The following is a 21,714-nucleotide window of genomic DNA, read 5'->3' as shown; positions in this document are numbered from 1 at the left end:
TTCAAACTTTATCCATTAAAAGTTTTGAGCAATGGAAAGGCATGAATTTTTGGAAAGATTAGTCTAGCAGCACAGTGGAGAATATAGTGGGGAAAAAATGTGGGATTATTTCCTTAGGGATCCTGCACCCAGGACGACTCTGAGGCTCAAACCAAACTCTCTGTGAGTGGTCTATAAACTTTTATTATGATTGAAACCAAATAGGCTTAAACCTTAGGTACTTAAGTAACTCCAGACACAACAGCTTTTTATAAATTATTTCATATAGAATAAGATCTATATCTGGAGATAAATATCATATATATATATGTATATACGTATATATATGATGTTTTGGATTGTATTTGAAAAAAAAAAGTTCCAAAAGCATGGTTATCAACAGTAATCTTGAGACTATTAAAGAAATCTAAGTGTAGTACAAAATTCAGCCAATGGCAGCTCATATGGATCCAGAAACCACCTTCCTTCATCCACCTTTTCACTCCACTCATCCCATCGTTCTTATCATAGACTTAGCTTTATGTCTAGGTACTCTTGCCTTCTGATGTGTGTAGTTATAGATTTCTGCCATGTGACTTACTTCTTTCATTTGTTTATAAGCTTCTTAAAGGTAAGAATAGAGTTTTATCCCTTCTTTATAACTCTCTAGAGTCTAGGTCTGGGACTGGCTCTTTATCCAGCTGGGAAAGGCTGTGGACAGAACCTTAAGTAAAATATACAAGATGCTGCTTCTCAGGTTATTAAGAAGGATTAAAGATGGAAACAAACACAGTATGGAAGTAAAAGCAAATGCTTATTGAGCACCTTCATGTGCTCAGCCCCTGTAGGCAGACAGGGGCACCTAAGGTGGGGACCTGTGTAAGCTAGAGAGTCATCAGTGGAGTCATCAAACCAGGATAAAAAGCTAAATAGCTGTGAATGGGGGAGGTGGAGGGAGGGAGGGAGGTGCAGGGCATGGATATAATGCCGGCAGAGTAGATACACAAATCTTCACAGCGATGACACAATTCGGTGAAGTAGGTGTTTTTGTACTTTTTTCAAATTAAGAAACTGGGGCTCAAAGAGGCTCAGCAATGTTCTTTAAAATGTTTCTCACCCTGAGTGGCGATGCTGAGGTTCTAACCCACGTGCACCTTATCTAGGCTGCAGCGCACTGAGTCTCCAACAGGAGGCGAGGTGTGACCTGCTTCCCCCCTGGCAGGGTACTCATTCTGGGTCACGCAACCAGAATCAGGTTAAGATGAGTAATATTTCTTCCGAGCATGTTACTTTGTGACTCATGTTTCTGTGATCAACATTGGACATCAGACATAGCCAGTGAAATATTCTGCTTACGGGTCACAAGTATCATGACTTTGGATGGAAGAAGCTTCATGAAATCATCAGGGTTTTGGTTATTTGGTGGGTCACTCTTCTCATCAAATATGTGTTGTAAATAATCTGACAAACTTGGGGCGAATTGTTCAGATGAAAGATTGTGAAGAATAAAAACATTAATTGAGTTGGTTGAGATTTAAAGTCAGTAACACCAGAAAAGATATCCCTCTTGCTTTAGCAGTAAGGAAATGACCTTTTTATTAATTCAAATTCTCAAGTTTGTTAATATTGTCATAGAGGGTAACATGCAGAAAGAGAAGTTTCTACTGAGCATGACCTTGGTCTTATTAATAATACCATGCTCTGGGCTTTTCTGATGGGCAGTGATGTTATGCTTTGTTATTCACATTCATCTTTCATTCTCAATCACCTAGATCCCTTAGACATCCTGGAGACACGCTCCAGATCATTCAGGATGTAAGTAAAAAGGTTCTTGGACACTGCTGAAAGAACTGTCACAAAGTTGGCAGACCAAAATTCTCTTACATTATGAAAAAAGCCATCCTTGTGTTTTGGTATGTTTTTCAGTTAGAACTTACTGAATCTTAAATATTGTACAAATCTAGTAGTTTTATAAATTGGAATTCTCACGTCAGCTTAGAACAAAAGCAGCAAATGCTACAAATAGTACAACCGGTAGCTTCAGTGACCACCTGTAAATAAGAAAGAAAATACCCAGCACCTGGGAGGCTCAGTTGGTTAAGCCTCTGCCTTCAGCTCAGGTCATGATCTCAGGGGGTCCTAGGATCAAGTCCTACATTTGCCTCCCTGCTCGGGGTGGGGTTGGGGGAGCTCCTTCTCCCTCTCCCTGCCATTCCCCTTGCTTGTGCTGTCAAATAGATGAATGTAATGTTAAAGGAAAAAAAAAAAAAGCAAAATACCCAGAATGACACACAGCCTAGTGTGATAATTAATCTTTATGTTGGTGGCTTTGAGTCATTAAGGAGGCACTGAATTATGTTCTGTGTCTTCTAGTTAAGAAAACATGGAGGTATATGATCATTTTTAGCAAGACTTCCAACAAAAAAAAGTCTAAAAATAATTTTTCACGTGATTTTCTAAAAATCTTGAGCAAAACTTCAACTTCGTGTCCATAGAAGAGATGTGAACCCTGCTCCTTCCCTTGGTGTGTGTGCCCCCCGGGTGCTAGCGCGCTCCATCAGGTGGTGTCTGCTGAGAGTCCGTGTGCCTGCTGAGGCTGCAACTCTCAATGGCAGGCCAGTCTGCACCTCTTAGTGCTATGATTAGTTCCTGCGTGTTTCCAGCTTAGACTCAGATTAAGTTTATCTCTAAGTTGTCAACTTCTTTACCTTTTCCAATCAGCCAATTTAAAAACCTTACTGGAGAGAAAAACTTGTCCTGTGAGGGTTGAATGAAATCTAACTTCAATCGCATTATTACCATTTGTAACCCTCATTATGTGAAAAATATGTGCTAGGACTTTTTTTCTACCTCTGGGCTCCAGAGAAAATAACATGTTCAGAAACTAAAGGAACAATGAATGGTATAGTTTTATCAAAACTATTGTACAATAGTTATACAGATATTATATCAGATATTATATCAGATATTATATACGATGGTCTTAACATCTGTGCAGTATCTGATATTGTACAATATCTCCTATCGTAGAGTGGGCTTATTGATATCTGTAAAATATCTGGTATTGTGTAGTATCTGATATTGTTTAACATCTGATATTGCCAAATGGTCTGAATATCTGTATGGCATCTGATACTGTACAATGTCTAGTTTCTTTTTTTAAAAGACTTTATTTATTTATCCAAGACAGACACACACACACACACAGAGGAGAGAGAGAGAGAGAGAGAGAGAGAGAGAGAGAGAGAGAGAGAGAGGCAGAGACACAGGCAGAGGGAGAAGCAGGCTCCTTGCAGGGAGCCTGAAGTAGGACTTGATCCCAGGTCTCCAGGATCACGCCCTGGGCTGAAGGTGGAACCACACCGCTGGGCCATCGGAGCTGCCCCAATGTCTGGTTTCAATTACGATAAAAGAAGAATTTCTATTAAATTTGCTCTTACGACTATTAATTCAGTCCAGGATGTGTCCACATGATCTATGACTACTGTTTCTGGATATAGAACTCTACAAAGATTGGTCCAGTTACTCAAGATGATTGAACTCTATTAAGAAATAGAATTATGACAAGAGCCCTCCAGGTTTGAAGGTCGATGTATGGCTCTTATGGATGAGTCGGATTTGGGACGTCGGGTGAAGCTAATCAAAGGCACGCTCCCAAAGTACAACTGAAGCTGAATTTCACAACCCTCTGTCCATTCCCATGTGTGACTCACTAGTCTTATGTTGAATTGATAGATTTTTTTCTATTTCTTCTATTTTTAGATTTTTGTGCTGGAGCTTATTACTCTTAGATAACTTTTTCCAGCAAATGGTCTGAAGCTAAGTTTGAGTTCATAAAACCAATTAAAAAAAATGAGGCCATTTTGCAAACAACTGAACAAAAAAAATCATGTTTCCTCAGTTATCTGCTAGACTAAATTCAGCATATGAAATCTATGCTTTCATTAATATAGATATGTCAGCCAAAAATAGTCAAACGCTTAAGTAACTTTTTTTTCTTAACTGAGATGATATTATTGATGTTATTTGTTCTTATAACATGAGCCCCATCATAGCTTCCTGGAATAAAATAATAAATTATATATTACATAAAAAAATAAAAGTTACTTGGGTTTTTCAAAAGCTATATATGTGTGTGGTAGCAAATTGTATATGTATTACATAAAAGCCCTACGAACTGCTTAATTTAACACATTTTTATGTATCTTTTTTTTTTTTTTTTTTTTTTTTTTTACAAAAACTGAACTCTCTCCATGTTTACAAGGCAGTCTGGGATAACAAGCAAAATAAACAAGAGCCTTTCTGGATAAGCGTGTCCATATGCCAATGTGGTTTAGGTCTCATTCAAGACAAAAAAACGAATTATCTCTGAAAAAATGAAGGAACATTTATTAAATGACCAGGAGAAATTCCACAGTATGTAGTATGGGAATAATAATATGTAACTTTGTAGTTTATTTTCGATTTTTAAAAGCAAGCCCAAGGAAGTTAAAATATTCTTTTAATTAAGATGCTCAAAGAAATGAACTAAGAAAAATTGATGCAAGGACTCCTTCAAGTTAGAATTTGTGATACAAATATTTTCATCTTTTAACAGGGCAAGCTGATGTGTTCACATCTCAGTTCCAAGCTGCCTCTTTCACTAGGAAACATCAGTATTTTTTAAGGCACATTTACAATGCTTCCCCCTCCCCCTTGCTGTGTTTTTGTAGCACCTATAGCCATAACTGGCACCTGGGGGACTTGTATTGTTGGCAGATTCCCTCTCATTTCTTTGGAGTCTATTCAACTGCTGTGGTTTTACTCAGAAGTCAGTGCTTTGCATATATGATTTCCTGAGACTGTTTGAATAGTCGTTCTCAGAAAACCGTGCCAGTCTGGCTGTGAACAGCTCTTCTCCAAGAGTTGCTGACAGTAGCCTGGTCGGGTCATCGTGCTCGGACATGCCTACTAGCTTCTTTCCTCCACCTTTCTCTCCTTACCCCTGCCCCAGTGACCTCACTGCCCACACCTTGCCATCCCTTTAAAGAAGAGGATGAGATCTTGGACTAGTCCAGTTAGACAAAAATCAAATGTTTCTCAGGGAACCTATGCAAAGCTTCCATAAAGATAATTCATATTTGTTGTTTCAGCAACTGATGTGGAAATTATTTTAAATAATAAACAAACCCAGATGGAATAATTCAGACTTCAGGAAGGTAATAATCTGTTGCGAACACAGAAGTCCCTACTCAGGGTTACAGATGTAAATCCAGGAACAAACGTAACCTTGAATTTCTTGATTTGAGTGTACTTTTTTTTTTTTAGATCATCATCTTAACAGTTCAGTTTTGAGATAGTGAGAACAAAAAATGGCTTTCAATAAGGTCTGACATGCTGTTTTGAGGTGCTAAGGTAAAGAGAAGCATTGTTTTATGAAGTGGCTCATGTGGGTATATATATGCTGGTGTGCTGTGCTGCTGGCAATCCCATGGTCTTCGTCTGTATACCACTGCAGAGAAAGAGAAAGGTCAGCATTAGGATGTCAGTTATCCTACTCTTAAAAAAATAAACAAAATAAAATAAAATAAAATAAAATAGGCTCTCACGAGCCATACATAGAGTCAAAAAATTGTTTTAAGGGTATATATATTCTAATTAAACTATCCAAATCCATTTTCAGACTTGAATCAGAGGACACTTAGAACTACATTATGCACAGGAGAGAATGTTTATGCCATTAAAGCACGCTAGTTTTAATTAAGTGTTATCAAGTGCCAGATTTCTCCTACACTGCAATAAGAGAAACTACATTAAATGAGTTTTTTAAAAGCACTTTTTCCTAATATATGTTACCAAAGTACTAGAAAAATCTATTTCAGCATTTCACATATATGTTGAACATGAGGTCAAAAGTCAAATGCGCTATTTTGCAAACACGTTGGTTTTTCACTAGAATTTTCTATCTGTACGTCTGACATTTATGAAAGTGTTGATGACCTGAGGCAAAAATGTGTCAACGCATCCCATATTAAACAAGTGAGAAGTCACTACTTGGCAAACATAAATTGCAGAGACTTAAATAAACTCTTAGAAACTGCCTAAAGTATCATGTCATTTCTTTGAGTGGTAGAAAAAGAAACCTCAACCTCTCATAAGAATCCGACCCCAAAAGGCATATGCCAGGTTTCTTTGGTATCAACTAACTGTCCCATTCTGATATAATGGGCACCATGTGAACTGATCACAGAGCAAGGTTGTGTGTGTGTGTGTGTGTGTGTGTGTGTGTGTGTATGGAGAGAGTGAAGAAAAGTAGGTTTTCTAGCTAATACAGGCAAGAAAGTATTTTGCACAAAAATATTTAGTGCAACGCACATGCATACACATGTAAGTATACAAACATACGCGTGTATATATGTCATACCTACGCATAAAGCCTCTTATTTTCTTCTTGATCTGAAAAGGTCTAGTGTAGAAGATGAATTTGATTTAATGCCTACAAACAGCCCACTATATAGGCAATAACAGCTCTGAGCCATTTCCAACTCTCATATAAAACAAACCTAATTGTTCATTGCCTGTGGTCGTTCAACAAAAGATAATGTCGCACTTGCAAAAACCGAAGCAGGCCGCTTATTAACGTCCCACTGTTGTTAGACTGGCTAGTAATACATACTAGACAGAAACGGGTTTATTTTCGTACTGGAGCGGAGCTCCTATCATGCTGGTTTCACGTTAGAATTACTCTGCCGCACGTTTACTGAGTAAGTGATTACTTCCGAATCCAAACAGGGAGAGCCTGAGCAGCCCCATGGATAGGAGAGCACTGTTTTGACACTCCCAGGATACGTTGTGCTTCTCAACCCCCGAGTCTCCAAGAGTTTTGAACATGACTCTGTCTGTGGCTTAAGGGTACCACTTCTGACTCCTCGTTGCAAAAACAAAACCCCTTGGAACCCTGTCCCTATCTCCTGGGCCTGCTGGAGAAGGAGCCCCGCCAGGGGCAACCTAGGCCCCACCGGCAAGCTCCCTCCTTTTGCACCACGGTTTGCTGTACCATTGCTTGGAAATCCACTCCAGCATCCACCAGGGCTTTGGAGATCTGGGCCGACTGCTGAAAGTGAACGTTGTCTGCAAGGAGAGAAAGGAAACGTAAAGTAACTAATAGCCGCTCCTTTTCTGATAGGAAGGGTGGGAAAGGCACGGGAAGAAAGGGACTATTTGAAGTTCTAGGACTTAGCATCCCATTTAGCCCAAGACAAGTGAGTTGTGGAAAGCAACACTGTTTTATTGAAGTAAATGTAACAGTCTTGCCCCTCATGCTTTTGTTTTGTCAGTAGTGAAATTGCAAACCTGTCTGTGATACTAAAAAGTCTAATTAACTGAAACTCACCATCTGCTGTTCCATGAATAAGGAGGTACTCAACTTGTTTAAAATTTTCAGCTCTGCTCATGACTGTTGAATTCTGGAATTGGGAAAAAGAATGTCATTATTCAAAAAAAGATCTGCCATAAACTGATTTTTCACTTCAGTTTACAAAATAAAATGTTTTCAGCTGGGGCCCCCTTTGATACAAAATATAGCAAACCGATATTTAAGCAAATGCTGTCTCCATGCACAGCAGAATGCACAGCATGCCCCGAGCCTGGGAGACGGGACTGGAAAGGGGGGACGCCACATCTTCCTCGCACACACGCAGGCAGGGGGCACCTGCCACCGGGGCTGCGCGCCGGCCCCGAGCCCCAGATCCCGGGCTGGCTGTGGCCTGTGCATTAGCGCGGGGCAGAGTCTCCTATTAGCAATGTATGTTCATGGGCTTGTGCTGTAGTTCAGCCAAAAAGTGTATTGCCATGGCAACCGTGTGTCACATGGTGCCATACATGCTACATTTCAAAGAGCCTGTACATAGCATTTGCAACTAAACACACTCTGCAATATGTCATATGAACTTTGGTCCACATTGCTAGGCAATGAGTGAGAAGGAAGTACTACCTCTTTGGGAACAGATGTTCCAAACCTAGGCAAATGTGACATATGGGAGGGGAAAGGGGTGACAAAGATCAAGCGTGGCCTTAGGAAATCGGTGGGTTGTTGTCATCTGCCTCGTTCTGTATTAGGGAAAATCCTGCCACTGGATCAAGCCATTGCCTAGTGGGCCAGAGAAATAGGGCCAGAAATGGGGAGGTAAGCTCTCTGAAGACCCGCCTCCCTGAGGCCGCACACCTGGCATGGGGAGGGGGGGGGCTCAGGATGAGAAAGCCTTACAGGGCACAGAGCTGGTCATCGGGTCTGGATTCGGGGATGTGCGCAAAGTTCGGAGGAGGCTCCGGGTGCCCCGGGGGGTGGGGAGCCGGGGTCCACGGCTGTGGTCTCCCTGCGTGTTGGGCAGAGGAAGGGCCAGCGGTTCTCCGGTGCCTTTGCAAGTTCTCCAGCAAGTCCTCCAGCATCTTGGTGAATCAAAGTCAACTTTCTGAGAGCCACGGCTTGCATTTGCAGGCGCCCTTGTGGGGAACGCGGGCTCCCTGTGCCCCGAAGGGCCCCCCCCCCGCCGGCGGGGGTCACGGGGTCTGGGTGCCACCCCCCGGGGGGCAGGCTGCTCCCCAGGCTCGGCTTCTGCGCAGTGGGGGCGTCGGGAGGGGCGCTGCCCGGTGCGACCCTGCCCAGTCCTGCTCCCCCTGCTCCCCCGCGGGGCCCCGGCACGAGGAGGAGGAGGAGGAGGAGGAGGAGGAGGAGGAGGAGGAGGAGGAGGAGGAGGAGGAGCTCGCACGGGGCGGCATCCGCACGCGGGACGCCGGCTGCACCGAGGCCGCTACAATCCCAAGCGGCTCCGGGGGGAGGGGCCTGGGGGCGCCCGAGGCGCCGGGGGGCGGGGGGGGGGCTGGCAGCGGAGCCCCAGCGGCGGCGTCCGGGGCGGCCGTGCTCCCTGCGGAGGCGGCGGCGGGAGCCAACCCCGCTGGGGCCGGGGCTGCAGAGCCGATTCCCAGCCGCGCCGCCAGAGGCCGGGGCTCGCCGCCGGCCGCCCGCCCGCCCGCCCCCAGGCCCCGGCGCTCCCGGGCGCCCCGGGCGCTCCCCCCGCCCCCCCCCCCCCCAGCCGTCGTGCAGGCCGGGCCGGCGCACACCTGCCCCGATGCTTGCTCGGGCCGCGCCCAGCCTCGCGCTCTGCAAGCCCGCAGCTCCCCGCATTTCCCCGCAGCTCCCCGCAGCCTGCCCGCGGGGACCCGGCCACACGGCGCGGGCCCTCGCCTCACCTCCGAGAGCCCCACCGGCCCTCCTGGCTTGGCAGCCTGCACCGCCAAAGCTGCTCCTACAACCTCCACGAGCCATAAAACTGAGAAATGTCATTGAAACATAGAGTAATAGTTAGGAGACATATAAATACGCAGGACAGTTAGCAAGGAATGTGATAACTACTGGAGTTTGGACCAAAACAGTTTCTGGCTGCCTTTTTTTTTTCTTAAATGGAGTGAATACAGGCTGAAAGAAGACAATTTTTATAAACAAGTAAAACCCTGAGCCTAAGATAAATGTTGTGATGTACACACTGTAGCTGTGATGAACTAGACATGGTGAGAAATGCAACATACTGAGAAAAAGACGAAAACTGTGATAAAAGTGTCATGATGCAAATTGTTTTACATTAACAATATTACACTACAAAGAAAGAAAGACAAATACTTTAATGCAGCAAGAGAAAAAATAAAACAAAAGCTTCCCCTGCGATGGTGAGCTAGGTGTGCCGGTTCCATGCACACATCGCCCTGCTCCCCGGAGAAGCATCCAGAGGGGCCTCCCCGCGAGGTGGGCAGGTGCACGGGCAGCCGGGAGCACCCAGCCCCTCTCAGGCTCTCTGGCAGCAGAGAGCAGGGCTCCCCGCCCACCCCCCCCCAGACGCGGCGGTGGCACCTTGCCCCTGGCACCGCGATCGTGCCCTACCGGACCCCAGAATCTGGGCTTCTCAGGGAAGAGGGACCCTCGGCGGCCCACCGCGCGGCCCGCTCCAGCCCGCGGACCGCCACGGCCCACGCCAGGGCAACAGAGCCCGCCCTCGCTGCAGGTGTGGCTAATAATCGGCAATAATGCCATCGTGCTATTTTAACCCACTAAAATAGGATAATCCCCATTTGCCTATCGATGGAAACAGAAATAGAAAAGGAAATGGATGACTAAGTTAGAAGCCGAATAGTCTATCACCAGCTACTAAAAAGGAAGCTCAGAGTGATAAATGGGCAAGGATGCAATGGTGGTGCAGTTGGCACTCTCCCGAGGCTAGAAACTTCCGGAGAGCCCCGCTGTCAGCAACAGTCTGGCAAAACGAAGTGGGAAGGATTGGTCCAGTGGCAGTGCCGATTCCACAGCATCTCTGTGAGGAGCTTTTCCCTCAAGCCCTAAGAAGAACCATCTGTAGCTGCCTGTTGGATCACGCTGGTTCCTCAGTTACCTTCCAGCAAATAAATCTTTGTATTTTTGAAATAAAGAGAGAGCTGATGAGCGCGGTGGGGCGCTGGGAGGAACAGAAGTTCTAAGCGTTTATAGGCCACCCTTGTGCCATCGAGGAACCACAAGGACAAGTGGCGTCCTGAGGATGACCGGTTGCCGCGTTGTGGAAGCCTACCTCAAGGCAGGCACAGGTGTCCCATTTAATCCCTTCACTAACCCTGTGGAGGGGGGAGGCTTGATTCTTCCCATTATCCAGATGAGGAGACTGAGGTTCCGAGAGCTTACTTAACCTCTCCAAGTGCACACTGCTGGCACGTGGTGGAAGCCAAATTTGAGCACAGGTCTAACTCCGAAGCCCGCTCCCCTTAACGTTATGGCCTAGTGTCCCTTCGTGTCCCAGCCAACAACCCATCACCATTTCCAGGCTCTCGTAGGAAGAGCAAACGGCCACTGGTCTGATGGACAACCCCGCACGTCAGTGCGATAGGACGGCTGTACCCACTTCCTCTGTGCATCCTCCCGCTTGCAACCAAATCCTGCTAACTAGCTAGCATTAAGTAATGCTATTCTGGGAAGCACCGCTAATGCCACAGAAAACAGAGGCCACAGAAAATTTCTGAGAAAAAAATAATTTCCACCCACTATATCGGATGTTTTACTTGTTTACATCTATCAAACAACTGTATCGGTGAGATGCCAAGGAAAGAGAACCCATCAACCCGACAGGGGGCTCTACCTCCGTCCTCACCAAGCAACACTGGCTTCTTTAAAGATCACACAGCAGTCAACATTTTATCAGCACTCAACAAACAAGTTAAGGTTTGGCTTAAATCTGAAGGTCTCTCTCCCTTTGGCATATTCTGGGATAATAGAACAAATGTCAAATCAGTACAAGATGGCATATTTACAAAATTGCACCCTGTTTTGCATAACCTAACGATGCAGCAGTTCTTAAGGATTGAACATTTCAAATCTGCTAGCAGAAGACTGCCAAATCTATGACTGTTTCGTACACTTGCCAAAAGCCTATCAAATTTTGAGCAAAATGCAAAATAAATCTCCTCTACAAGTTAAATCAGTCCCTTCTGTGTGTTCCAGGCTGCCCTCTTCTCTTGGCAACCAGGCTCAGGACTTGGGCCCCATCTCTCCTGCCCTTGATCTTCTGCTGCTCTGTGTATTTGTATTCATGGATCCCTTCCCGCCTGCAGGCTGTGGCCTGACGTAGAGGCCACCATTTGGCCTGCTCTTCCCACGCCCTGCTTCCATGATATCCGTGGGTTCATTCAACCTGCTTCACAAATCCCCGGAAAACCAGCTGTACCTGCTACTCCCGTGGGGCTGTGCTGCTGCCCCCTGTCCCTCCGCAACCCACAGAGAGCGTCTCCGCTCTCCCTCTTCGGCTCCTAGATCCCTCTTTGTTGGCCTGCAAAAGGGCCCTCCCTTCCCTACCCCTCAGCATCTACATGTTACGTAACATGGTTGTGCCTCAGTTTCAGCGTCAATAAAATTAAGATAACTAGAGCACTCATCTCGGGGAACTGAGGGAGACAGGAACTCCAGAATAGTGTCTGCCCATAGAAGCAAGCGCTTCATGAATAAGTGAAGAAAAAAAAAATGAATGGAATAAAGAAAGCTGGATCCCCCCCCTGCCCCCCCATCAGTTGAGAGGAGTTGAGGGGGAATGTGAAACCCTAACTTCCTGGCCACTTCCCTTCCCAGCCCCACATGCTCCGGAGGACAAACCTCCGGGGGGCTTGTCACAGCTTGGACACCACCGTCCTTTCTGCACTTGGGGGCACCTGTCACTCTTCCTACCTGTTCTCTTTCATTTCTCTTTGATCATTTTGTGGGTCTGCTTTTCCTCACCAACAAGGTAAGAAACTTCTGGGCAATTAGAACACCAGGCACCATTTCTGAGTGAGTGAAAGTTGGCCAGATGTTGAGTTTTTAAATAGGTATGACTGCGAGGCCTCTGATGGAGCATGTGAAGGGCCACTTGTCATGCTGGTGAGCGACAGGCTCCTCGGGCCCTGGCGGTGCTTGCTCTTTGCTCTTTGCCAGTGGGGGTGAGGGTTTTCTTACTGCCCAGCTTTTTGCTCAAATCTGTCACCCTTGTGATCTGCTGGGGACCAAGACTCACCGCAGAGATGTTTCCCCAGGGCTACAGGGCCTTGCCCCTTGGCACTAGGTGGGGGATTAGCTCCAGGGCCTGGGGCGGGGGGGGGGGGGGGGGGCACTGCTCATGCCACAGCAGTGGGTCTGAGCCTTAGTCCAGGGCCTGCTAATCTACACAGCAGCTCTGTATGAGTAGGAAAAGTCAGTCCTGGCTGGATGCAGCCCCAGAGGTTCGTGTCTCAGTGAATGAAGCAGAGACTGGCCCTCAGCACTGCGGGAGCTGCACAACTACACGTGGCATCCCTACCTGTTCCATTTGTGCATACAAACGGGTTCTCGGATTTCCTTTCCTAAATCGCAAGCAGGACCTTTATTTCACAAAATGTGCTTCTCTTGGTGATGTGGGTTTCTCCAAATTCTTCCAAATCTGGGTCATCAGTGACCTAATAATGAATCCTCTCTCTCTCTCTCTCTCTCTCTCTCTCTAATTAAAAATTGTCTCTTCTCTTAGAAAGGCTACAATCCTGGCCATTCTATTGATGATTCCTGCGCTGCAAGTGTAAACAAAGATCAGGGCCTTCCTTCTGTGGAGCGTTGGGCTTTGGTCCTTCCCGCCCTGGGTGCACTGCAGGGAGGCAGCGGGCCCAGGCAAAATGGGAATCATTTTCAAACTCTTCCCTTCTGACCCACAGACAGGCACAGGGTACTGAGAGCCTCTAAGGAATTGTCTTCTTTGTCTTTTCCAAAAGGGTGGGAGGAGGGAGGGAGGGAGGGAGAGAGAGAGAAGGAGAGAGAGAGAGAGAGAGAGAGAGAAATAAAAACAACCTGGGAAAGAAAAGTAAAAGATGGGGTCCAGAGGGGCAGCTGGGGCCTCGCAGGAAAAATAGAATCTTTGAATGTATTCTTGCCAGAGACAAAAGCACAGGCTTATTTAAAAAACAAAGGAGGGCAGCTTTATTCTAAAGCCTGCTGTGCACCAAATATAGGCACTTAGATTCAGCTCTCCACACTCTGAGGAAGCACTTACCAGGGTGGAAACAATTCAGCAGCAGCGTTGCCTCCCCTTCCCCACACACCTTAACTCTCGCCCGCCCAAATCATTCCTCCGAGTAACACATTGGGAACCTTTAGCTCCCTGGTACTGGCAGTTTTAATGTGTCCATTGCCAGCACTGAATTTTGTGCCAAGAAAACTCGACTCCTGGCGTGGAAGGATTAAACAGTCCTCGGGTGCCATCTGTGCAGTGAAGTGAAAGAGTGACTTTATGCACCCAGTGTGCGTGTGTTGCCATTGGCAGTGGGAAGTGACTTCTATTTACATGACTACCTCATGCAGTGAACACCTAAGGGGAGAGAGGAACATGGCCGCCTCAGGGCGAGTGGAGATGGGAGGAGGGGATCCATGTGGGAACGAGGAGCCCATAGGGAAGTCTGGGAAAAGATGTGGGATGAAAGGGTAGGTTGAAACTAATCGGCCTAAAGGGGGAAGGCTGGCTGAAGAGGAAAGACCCTGTTGGCTGTTGGCTGGTGTTCATGGAGGAAAGTAGGGTAGGTGCCATGGACTTCCCTAGGTGTCAGGGTTTGGGCTTGACCCTGTGCCTCTAGATTCAAAGACTTTTCAGAATGGGATTTTAAGAATGAACTTTTGACTTAACATCCACCAGGTTCTAGAGTCAGGGTGAGGGTTCTGGACAGTACATCTCGGTTTCAGGAGTTTTAGTCCTCGGGATATTTGAAAAAGTCCCTCGGCAGCTCAGCATATATGGCACGCTGCAGGAGGGATGGTTTTCAAGTGTGAGCATCCTGGTCAGGTTACAGACAAGAAAATTCCAGATGTAAAGAAGTGATGGAGATATGCAATTTTTATAACAATGTTTGCCTTCAAAAAGTTCTTAAATTAAATCAGGAAAGGTCTTAAGGTTTACACTTCATATAGGGGCATCTGAAGAATACAGTATTGAGTAAATACTTCAACAGTTAATAATACTGCAGTATTAGGAAGTACAAAATAACCATGAGTCCAAGATAGGTAAACTGAAGATCAAGAGATCTACAAGACAATGTCAGGAAAGTCAAATGGGGCAGCTAGTCCACTGGAAGAGCAAACTTCCTACTAAGTGGAGATATAGGAGAAATGACATTCCAGGCAGAAGGAACAGAAGACAAGGGCATAAAAGGGAAAGGCCCAGAAATTTTCAGACAACAGTGACATGTAATCAAGTGAACTAGACCATTGTAAGAAGGATGTTGAACACCTGATTAGAGTCAGGGTAGGACTCAGTTGAGTCACATGAAAGACCTGTGACAGTGTTGTATGTGGGGATGCGGGGACTAATCTCATGCCTCTTTGTGGTAAAGATGGGAGCATAGAAAGACAAGCTAAGGGGACACCAACTGGGTTATTGTTAGAAAAGTAGATAGTCATGTGACAGCGGCAATGTGGTGACGAAGAAAGGAAAGGATGTTTAAAGGAGTTTATTGGATGTGGAGAAGGAATGGGAAGAATTGAATCCAAAGTATTGTGGGGGACAACTGGCAGAAATGGGGACAACCCGACAATGGGACTGCTGTGTAGTGGAAGATGATTGGTGCATCTCACTTTACAGGTTGTCACTTTTCTATCTTGACTGGAAAACACACACATAGGCACAGGCAGCCACATACTCCTCCCTGCACCCCCTCTCCCCCAAACCTTCCTAAATGAAGCTGAAAGAGATAAAACTAAACTGTGTATACTTATGTTGCAAAACTGGAAATTTTATTTGGGTTTTATTGTGTTTTGGTCAAGTGGCTTCAGAACCTATAGGAATGGTAACATCTCATAAAAGTGTACAAACACTGCTCAGAGCAGCGCATTAATGTGAAGCCCAGGTATTGAGAGTTGCGGCCCAGATGAGAAATTGTATTAACTTACTCTCGTTTTTGCTTTCCTCCTTTTTTAATTCATTGTCATGAAAACAATTTTGCATTTTCTTTGGAGAATGTAAACATGAGATGATTTACCTTGTCATCTGCAAGTTTTGGGCTTTTCAACGAACAGGACAGATAGACTCAGGAAAGTTTTGGAAGGGCCAAAGTGCAACGAAGGTCCCTAGCGGTTAGGCTAGCACTTCTGGTTACATCAGTGTAGCACCCGAGAGAGTGCCCCGGCTTGGCCATGTCATCCAGCCAGCACATGTGGCTGCCAATGATAGTGGCTTCCAGGCCAAATTTCAGATGCTATGGCCTGTCTGCAGAGCAACCTGCCACTTGTTCTCCCATCAGCCAACACCTGAATGCTATTCAGTAAATGGAGGCTCAAGGGCTTTTCGGGGCCCCGTCCAATTGTACTCTTCACCCAAATCGTGTTTGAACAAACTGCACATAGTTGGCTATGAATAAGAAAATTACAGGTCTGTACATACATCTTAATTTTAATACCACAGAAATTTTAATATATAGCTAAAGGTTTAGAGAGTCTTCTGGGCTTTAAAGGAATATGTCGAATATGACATGTTTTCTAAATGAAATTTTTATAATTAAAGTAATTATCTGGTGTTGCTTTGTATTTCCAAATGAATGCATATTGTGACCTATATAGCATACGATAAAGACTGTAATTAATGCAGAATATAGTAGGGGAAGCTAGTAGAGTATCTCTAAACCACCTGTGTTATTTCTTTTTAACAAGAATTTTGTTGGAAATAAAAAATATATATTTTTTTAGAATAGATACACTTAAAGATGTTCTTAAACAACTTATAAATAGGTTATAAAATGGATCTGGTTTCTCATCTCTTACCCTGTAATAGTCAAGGTTGTCTTCTGGAGTTGGCAAACCCATGTAACGTTCTGTATACACGGAGTCTGTGATGAAAAAAAATTGAAAAAACACTTAATTCATACAATACAACTTCTCTTCCTTTTATTGGGTTAGTTTAAGTGCTTTCATATGTCGTAACTTGTGCGTAGGTCTACAGAGTATCCCCCTCAGGAGTGTCTCCTCCAGATGATTTTTATTTGGCTTGTTAATGCAGCCAGACACCTGCTCAGACTCATGCCTTTCCATACTCAGCTGGAACCAATGAGGATAGAGGGAGATGAGACTAGATGATCTAAACACAGTTAATACTCCATCTACAGAGGGCACCTGGGTGGCTCAGTGGTTTAACATCTGCCTTTGGCTCAGGTCATGATCCTGGAGTCCTGGGTTTGAGCCACACATCAGGCTCCCTGCTCAGTGAGGAGTTGGCTCCCCCTCTGCCCCTCCTCCTCTGCCCTTCCCCCTTACTCATACACCCTATCTCTTTCTCTCAAATAAATAAATAAATCCTTAAAAAAAATAACCCATCTGCAGAAAAATCAAATGCGAAGTGCTGAAAGGTAAGGGCTCTTTACATTATCATCTGACCTTTTCAAAGAATCTTAATTTGGAAGTCACTGAAAGGGTCAATTGTCTTAAATTTTTGGTCCTGACACAAGCATATGTCTTAATTTCCTGTTGGAAACCCCTTATAATGCTCGATTACTAGCTGCTCACTTAAATCATAGTTTTTGCAAGTTAATATTCGCTATAATGAAAACAAGGAAATCAGTTATCATTTATTTGCTGTATATCCCTGTACTAGCTCAGTTACTCCGTCACAGTGTACCATTTGTTTTTCCTCATTTTGTAGCGAGCCCTCACTTTTGGCATTCTAACAGTTGTGAATTGTGAAATAGATTACATTAATATCTGCTGAAATGATGCAAGCTCTTTTATCTACAGATATGGCTGAAAACAGGATGCATAATTGGTTTGGTTATTTTGGGTAATTAAACATATTTTTGCCCTATTTTTAAAAATTTTATAGATATATCCCAAAATATATGTGAGAAAATTTACAATTTACTGTGGCTAAGTTCCAAGATAACTTTAAAAATCTGAAGTAATTGCTTTGAAAGATGCCCCCTCCAATGACCAGATTACAATAAAAAGGTAAGGATAGAGTATAATATGCTGTCATTGTGCTGTTTAGATTAATGGCTCGAATTTCATTGTAATTTTACAGGTAGTTCAGTATTGATCTTACTAATTGTTTAAATGACTAGATCACCTAAATAATAGCCTTAAGTAACATTTTAACCCTTTTTGAATGACTGGCATTTAAAGGCTACACTGATGATGAGCGCTAGTTATTCCACATGTATTCTTTATGCTTGTTCTATGGAAATCAAAATACTGTCTTTCAAAATGAATAATGGCAATATTTTATCATTTTGATTAAAAGGAAGACAGACACAGATGATATGTAATTTTATATATCTAGAGGACACTAATATACAAAATATAATATTTTAAAGGACATTTTATAATATAGGATCTTCATAAAATGTTCATATCTTTTAACATTTAAATCATTTAAACATAAATAATTTAAGTTGTACATGTGATAGGAGGGAAAATCGCCTTTAAGGGCAAAATAAATTTTTCCTGAAATGGTAGCAGACTTTTCTATTCTTCTTGTCCTAGAACGAAATACTCCTTTCTTATTATGTTAACCAGGTTTACATGAGTGAGAATATCTGAATTTTTTTTTTCCTTTTTAAACACAGAGAGAGTGTGCCTATGTGTAGGAGCAGGGGGAGGGAAGGAAGGGCAGGAGAGAGGGAAAGAGAGAATCTCATGCCCAGTGCAGGGCGCTAGCTCAAGACCCTGAGCTGAAATCAAGAGTCAGACACTTAACTGGCTGAACCACCCAGGCAACTCTGAAATTTTAATAACAGTATTTAATAAATGCATAATACAGGTGTTGTAAACTTTAAAAAATGCACCTTTGGAATACCATTTGTGTACTTCTTCTATCCGATCTTTAAGTAAAATTGTTCAAATTAACACGTATATAAGAGCTCTGGAAAGTACCTATGTCCAGAAAGTTGGGTTGGTCCAAATATATTTAATGAAGTCCTCTTATTATTCTAAACTCACAAAGATTGCTTCTATTATTTTATTGACCACCAGAGGTCTCCAAAAACAAGCTCTCCAATGGAACAATTAATATCAAGCAGGAAAGTATTATATGAAAACAAATCCATTGTGTGCGGACTAAGTCGGAAGTGTGATTTCCAATGTTTTTTAACAGAAAGATCACAATATTTTATTTATTTGTTTATTTATTTATTTTACTTTTTTTGTTGGCCTCTCCTAACTTAGCCTTTAAATAAGAGTTTCCTACAAGGTTGATACTACCATGTATTAGGGCAAAAAATATGTAACAAGTGTATTTATTATCAATAAGTCTTTCACATAAAGGACTTGAGATGGGGTCTGAAGAGGTGCAGGAAAGTAATTCATCTTTTCACCATCTCTGACTCTTTTCTCCTACCTAGCGTACTAATGTTCATTCTCTTCCCCTAGGGAATTATAGTCTTACATATATATGATGCCATATAGAATTATCTCTCAATGATGAAGAAGAGATTCTAGAGCGGCTTTCACTAATTTAGAGACAGTGTGTGTGTGTGGGTGACAGTGCCAGTGTGTGACAATCATGAATTCCCCTGTCCCTACCCTCCTCTTTCTACCCAAAGCCCTATTTGTCTTTGACCTTTACTGGAAGAAAAAGAAATACATGCTTCTATTCTGCTAATATGTGATACCCAAAAACTCAAAATAAAATAAATTAAGGGAGGGTTTATCTGCAGAAATGTAGTGTTAGGGATGTTTTGAAATTTAGAAAACAAAATTTGTCGATAACTAGATGCCAATACCACCGAGCCTTTCTCAATAGCAGAGTAAGTGAGATCATTCGATTCTAGGTATCCATAAAGTGCATCTACAATGAATCAGCTTATTTCCTGTAGAAACACTGAAACTCAGAAAGGAATGGTTTTGTCATTGAAATTTTAAGGTCAACACTCTGTATCTTTTTGATAGTAATTACATACCATAGTACTCCCACCGTGAGACAGGTGCCACGGCTATTCCACACTTGAACACGCCACTGCCTGCTCCCAGGACCATTGAGGTTACGTACCCTCCATATGACTAAGGAATGGAAATGGTTATTTTTATGGAGGTAAAGGAATTCAGGACATATGGTAAGCGAGTCGCAGTTTCCATATTTCTCACATCTTTATATACTGTGCCTCTTTAGAGATAGAAAGCATGGTAGAGAAGGGCTTAAATTGGCCTTAATTGGACAATATCTAAAGACTACACTTGCAGAGCCCTGGTGGCTTTGCTTGACAGGTCTAAGTCAGAAAATCATCAAAAATTTACTGGATAGTAATTAAAGGAAAAAAGATCGATAGATACTGGATCTTTACTGACTTTGACTCATAAGAAAAATCACCCTACTTCCTTCTCTCCTGCTCTCCTTCCCCACCTCCCTCCCTCTCGCCCTTTCACGCCTCCCTCCCTTCCCCCCCTTAATCATAATAAGCAAAGATGTATATCTTACTGGCAGGGACTGGCAGGGACTCACTGCCTAGAGGACATTTTATTGGGGTCTTCTTAGATTAAAAATACAGGATTTTCATCTCTAAATATTTACACGCCAAGGATAAATCATCGTGCTCCGAATTCTATTTACTAACTAAATGCACATAGATTCATTAGCCAAACAACTACTCACCCAGCCCCAAATTGCAATCCGTTTGTCGTCCACAAATCCCATTTTTGAAAATTGTCTAAAACATATGGAAGAAGTCCATGAATTAGTATTGCATTGTGTATAGAAAACTAGGATAAGTGCACAAATGTGAAACCCTGCCATTTGTTCTCTATTCCCTCCTGTTGGAATCTAAGAGTAATTATGGCCAGCAATCAAATAAACACCTGAGACAGATGTCTATCTTTTTTTTTTAACCTAACAGCCAGACGAACAAGGTTTACTTTTGTTGGAGTCCCTAAAAATTTTGTCTGTGTGTTTGTGTGTGTGTGTGTGTGTGTGTGTGTGTGTGTGTGTGTGTGTGTGTGTATGATTCACAGAAAACAAATCCTGGCAGTTTTTTTCACAGCTTCATATAAAAATTTGCAGCCCAGATGCACTTTTCTTTACATAATTGAATTTAAATCTCTCCAGATGTTTTTCAGTTTAAGAGAGGCTGCCCTCGCAATGGAGAAATAGAGGGTCATGGAGAACATCTGGGTAGGGCTGAGAAAGGTCTCTAGGCCCCCTACCTGAGAACTTAAACACCATTCTCTAAATAAATCCCTTCTGCTGCTGGGTGTTGATTAGTTAGCTCAGCACCATTAAATAGGAAGCAATTTTTCCTTGACGGATTAAGAAGTCTTTTTGCCACTAAATTGTGTTCAGGATTCCTGTACCCAGTTAGAGAAATGAGAAAAGTGTTTCATGCAGTCACTTTTTAATCTTAGCCCTACATCAAAAGGTAATCTGTTTGCTTTAGGAAGAAATTTAGTAAATGGGGCTCTTTAACTTTGTAGTATGGGGGGTGGTGACCCTTACAGTGACCTATATGTGATTTTGAAAATTTTGTGTTTTTTTAGGCAGCCCTGAGTTAAGCAATATTAGAAAAAATTAAAAGTAAGTAGTTTTCAACTCATTATCTTCTCCCCATAAACTTTTATTTTTTTCCCCCGTAAACTTTTGAAACTTGGCATTCACATATGTATAGAAATGTGCACCAAACCATAAGTGTACAAGTTGATAAATTTTACAGAATGAGTATATCCTTGAACTAAGATACAGTGCATTGCTTCCCCCCCAGAAGCCTCTGGGTCATTTCCCCTTTGCAAAAGGAAAAAAGATAAGATTCCAATTTGTGCCTGGTTTTGAACTTTCTATGAAGTGGGTCATGCAGGATACACACTTTTGTGCCTGCTTCTTTCATTCAACAGCCTGTGAGATTCATCTATGCTGCTGAATATAGTTCTTTTTTAGTTGCTGAATCAGTATGCTGTTGTATAAATACACTACATCTCATTAACTTTTTAAACTGGAGATGTATATTGTGGATACCCAATTCTGTAGTTTTGGATTTGAGAAGCCCTGGACACTATGCCCTCTCTCACAGAGGACCAATCCGGAAAAATTAAAATTTAGTTTTAAAATATCACAGCCTTCCTCCTGAGCCAGTTTTTCCCCCTCTCTCTAGTCTAAACCTCTCCTTCTCTCTAATCTAAACCTCTCTCTTCTCTCTAGTGATTAGCTATTCATTAACTCTGGTGTATGAGACTTAGAGATACTTAATAAATTGTCTCTCTTCTCGTTGGTTGTT

The 21,714-nt window shown here is 43.3% G+C and overlaps 1 protein-coding gene across 2 annotated transcripts in view; it reads right to left on the bottom strand.

The window, feature by feature from the left end:
- Nucleotides 1–4,341: 4,341 nt before the first annotated feature.
- The window catches only part of DPP4 (dipeptidyl peptidase 4), an 80,308-nt gene continuing 62,935 nt past the window's right edge, over nucleotides 4,342–21,714 (bottom strand). For both annotated transcript variants that reach the window (XM_055308123.1, XM_055308124.1), the window contains exons 21-26: nucleotides 20,106–20,160; nucleotides 19,417–19,516; nucleotides 16,292–16,356; nucleotides 7,352–7,424; nucleotides 7,016–7,089; nucleotides 4,342–5,470 (exon numbers count right to left, since the gene is read on the bottom strand). In XM_055308123.1, coding sequence (XP_055164098.1) covers nucleotides 5,369–5,470; nucleotides 7,016–7,089; nucleotides 7,352–7,424; nucleotides 16,292–16,356; nucleotides 19,417–19,516; nucleotides 20,106–20,160 — 469 coding nt within the window. In that variant the 3' untranslated portion in view covers nucleotides 4,342–5,368. The remainder of the gene's footprint in view (nucleotides 5,471–7,015; nucleotides 7,090–7,351; nucleotides 7,425–16,291; nucleotides 16,357–19,416; nucleotides 19,517–20,105; nucleotides 20,161–21,714) is intronic.

Source organism: Nyctereutes procyonoides, unplaced genomic scaffold (assembly GCF_905146905.1).
Source record: "Nyctereutes procyonoides isolate TBG_1078 unplaced genomic scaffold, NYPRO_anot_genome, whole genome shotgun sequence".
Classification (NCBI taxonomy): Eukaryota; Metazoa; Chordata; class Mammalia; order Carnivora; family Canidae; genus Nyctereutes; species Nyctereutes procyonoides.
The sequence above is the reverse complement of the archived record's forward strand: the minus strand, read 5'-3'. Positions and strand labels throughout refer to the sequence as shown.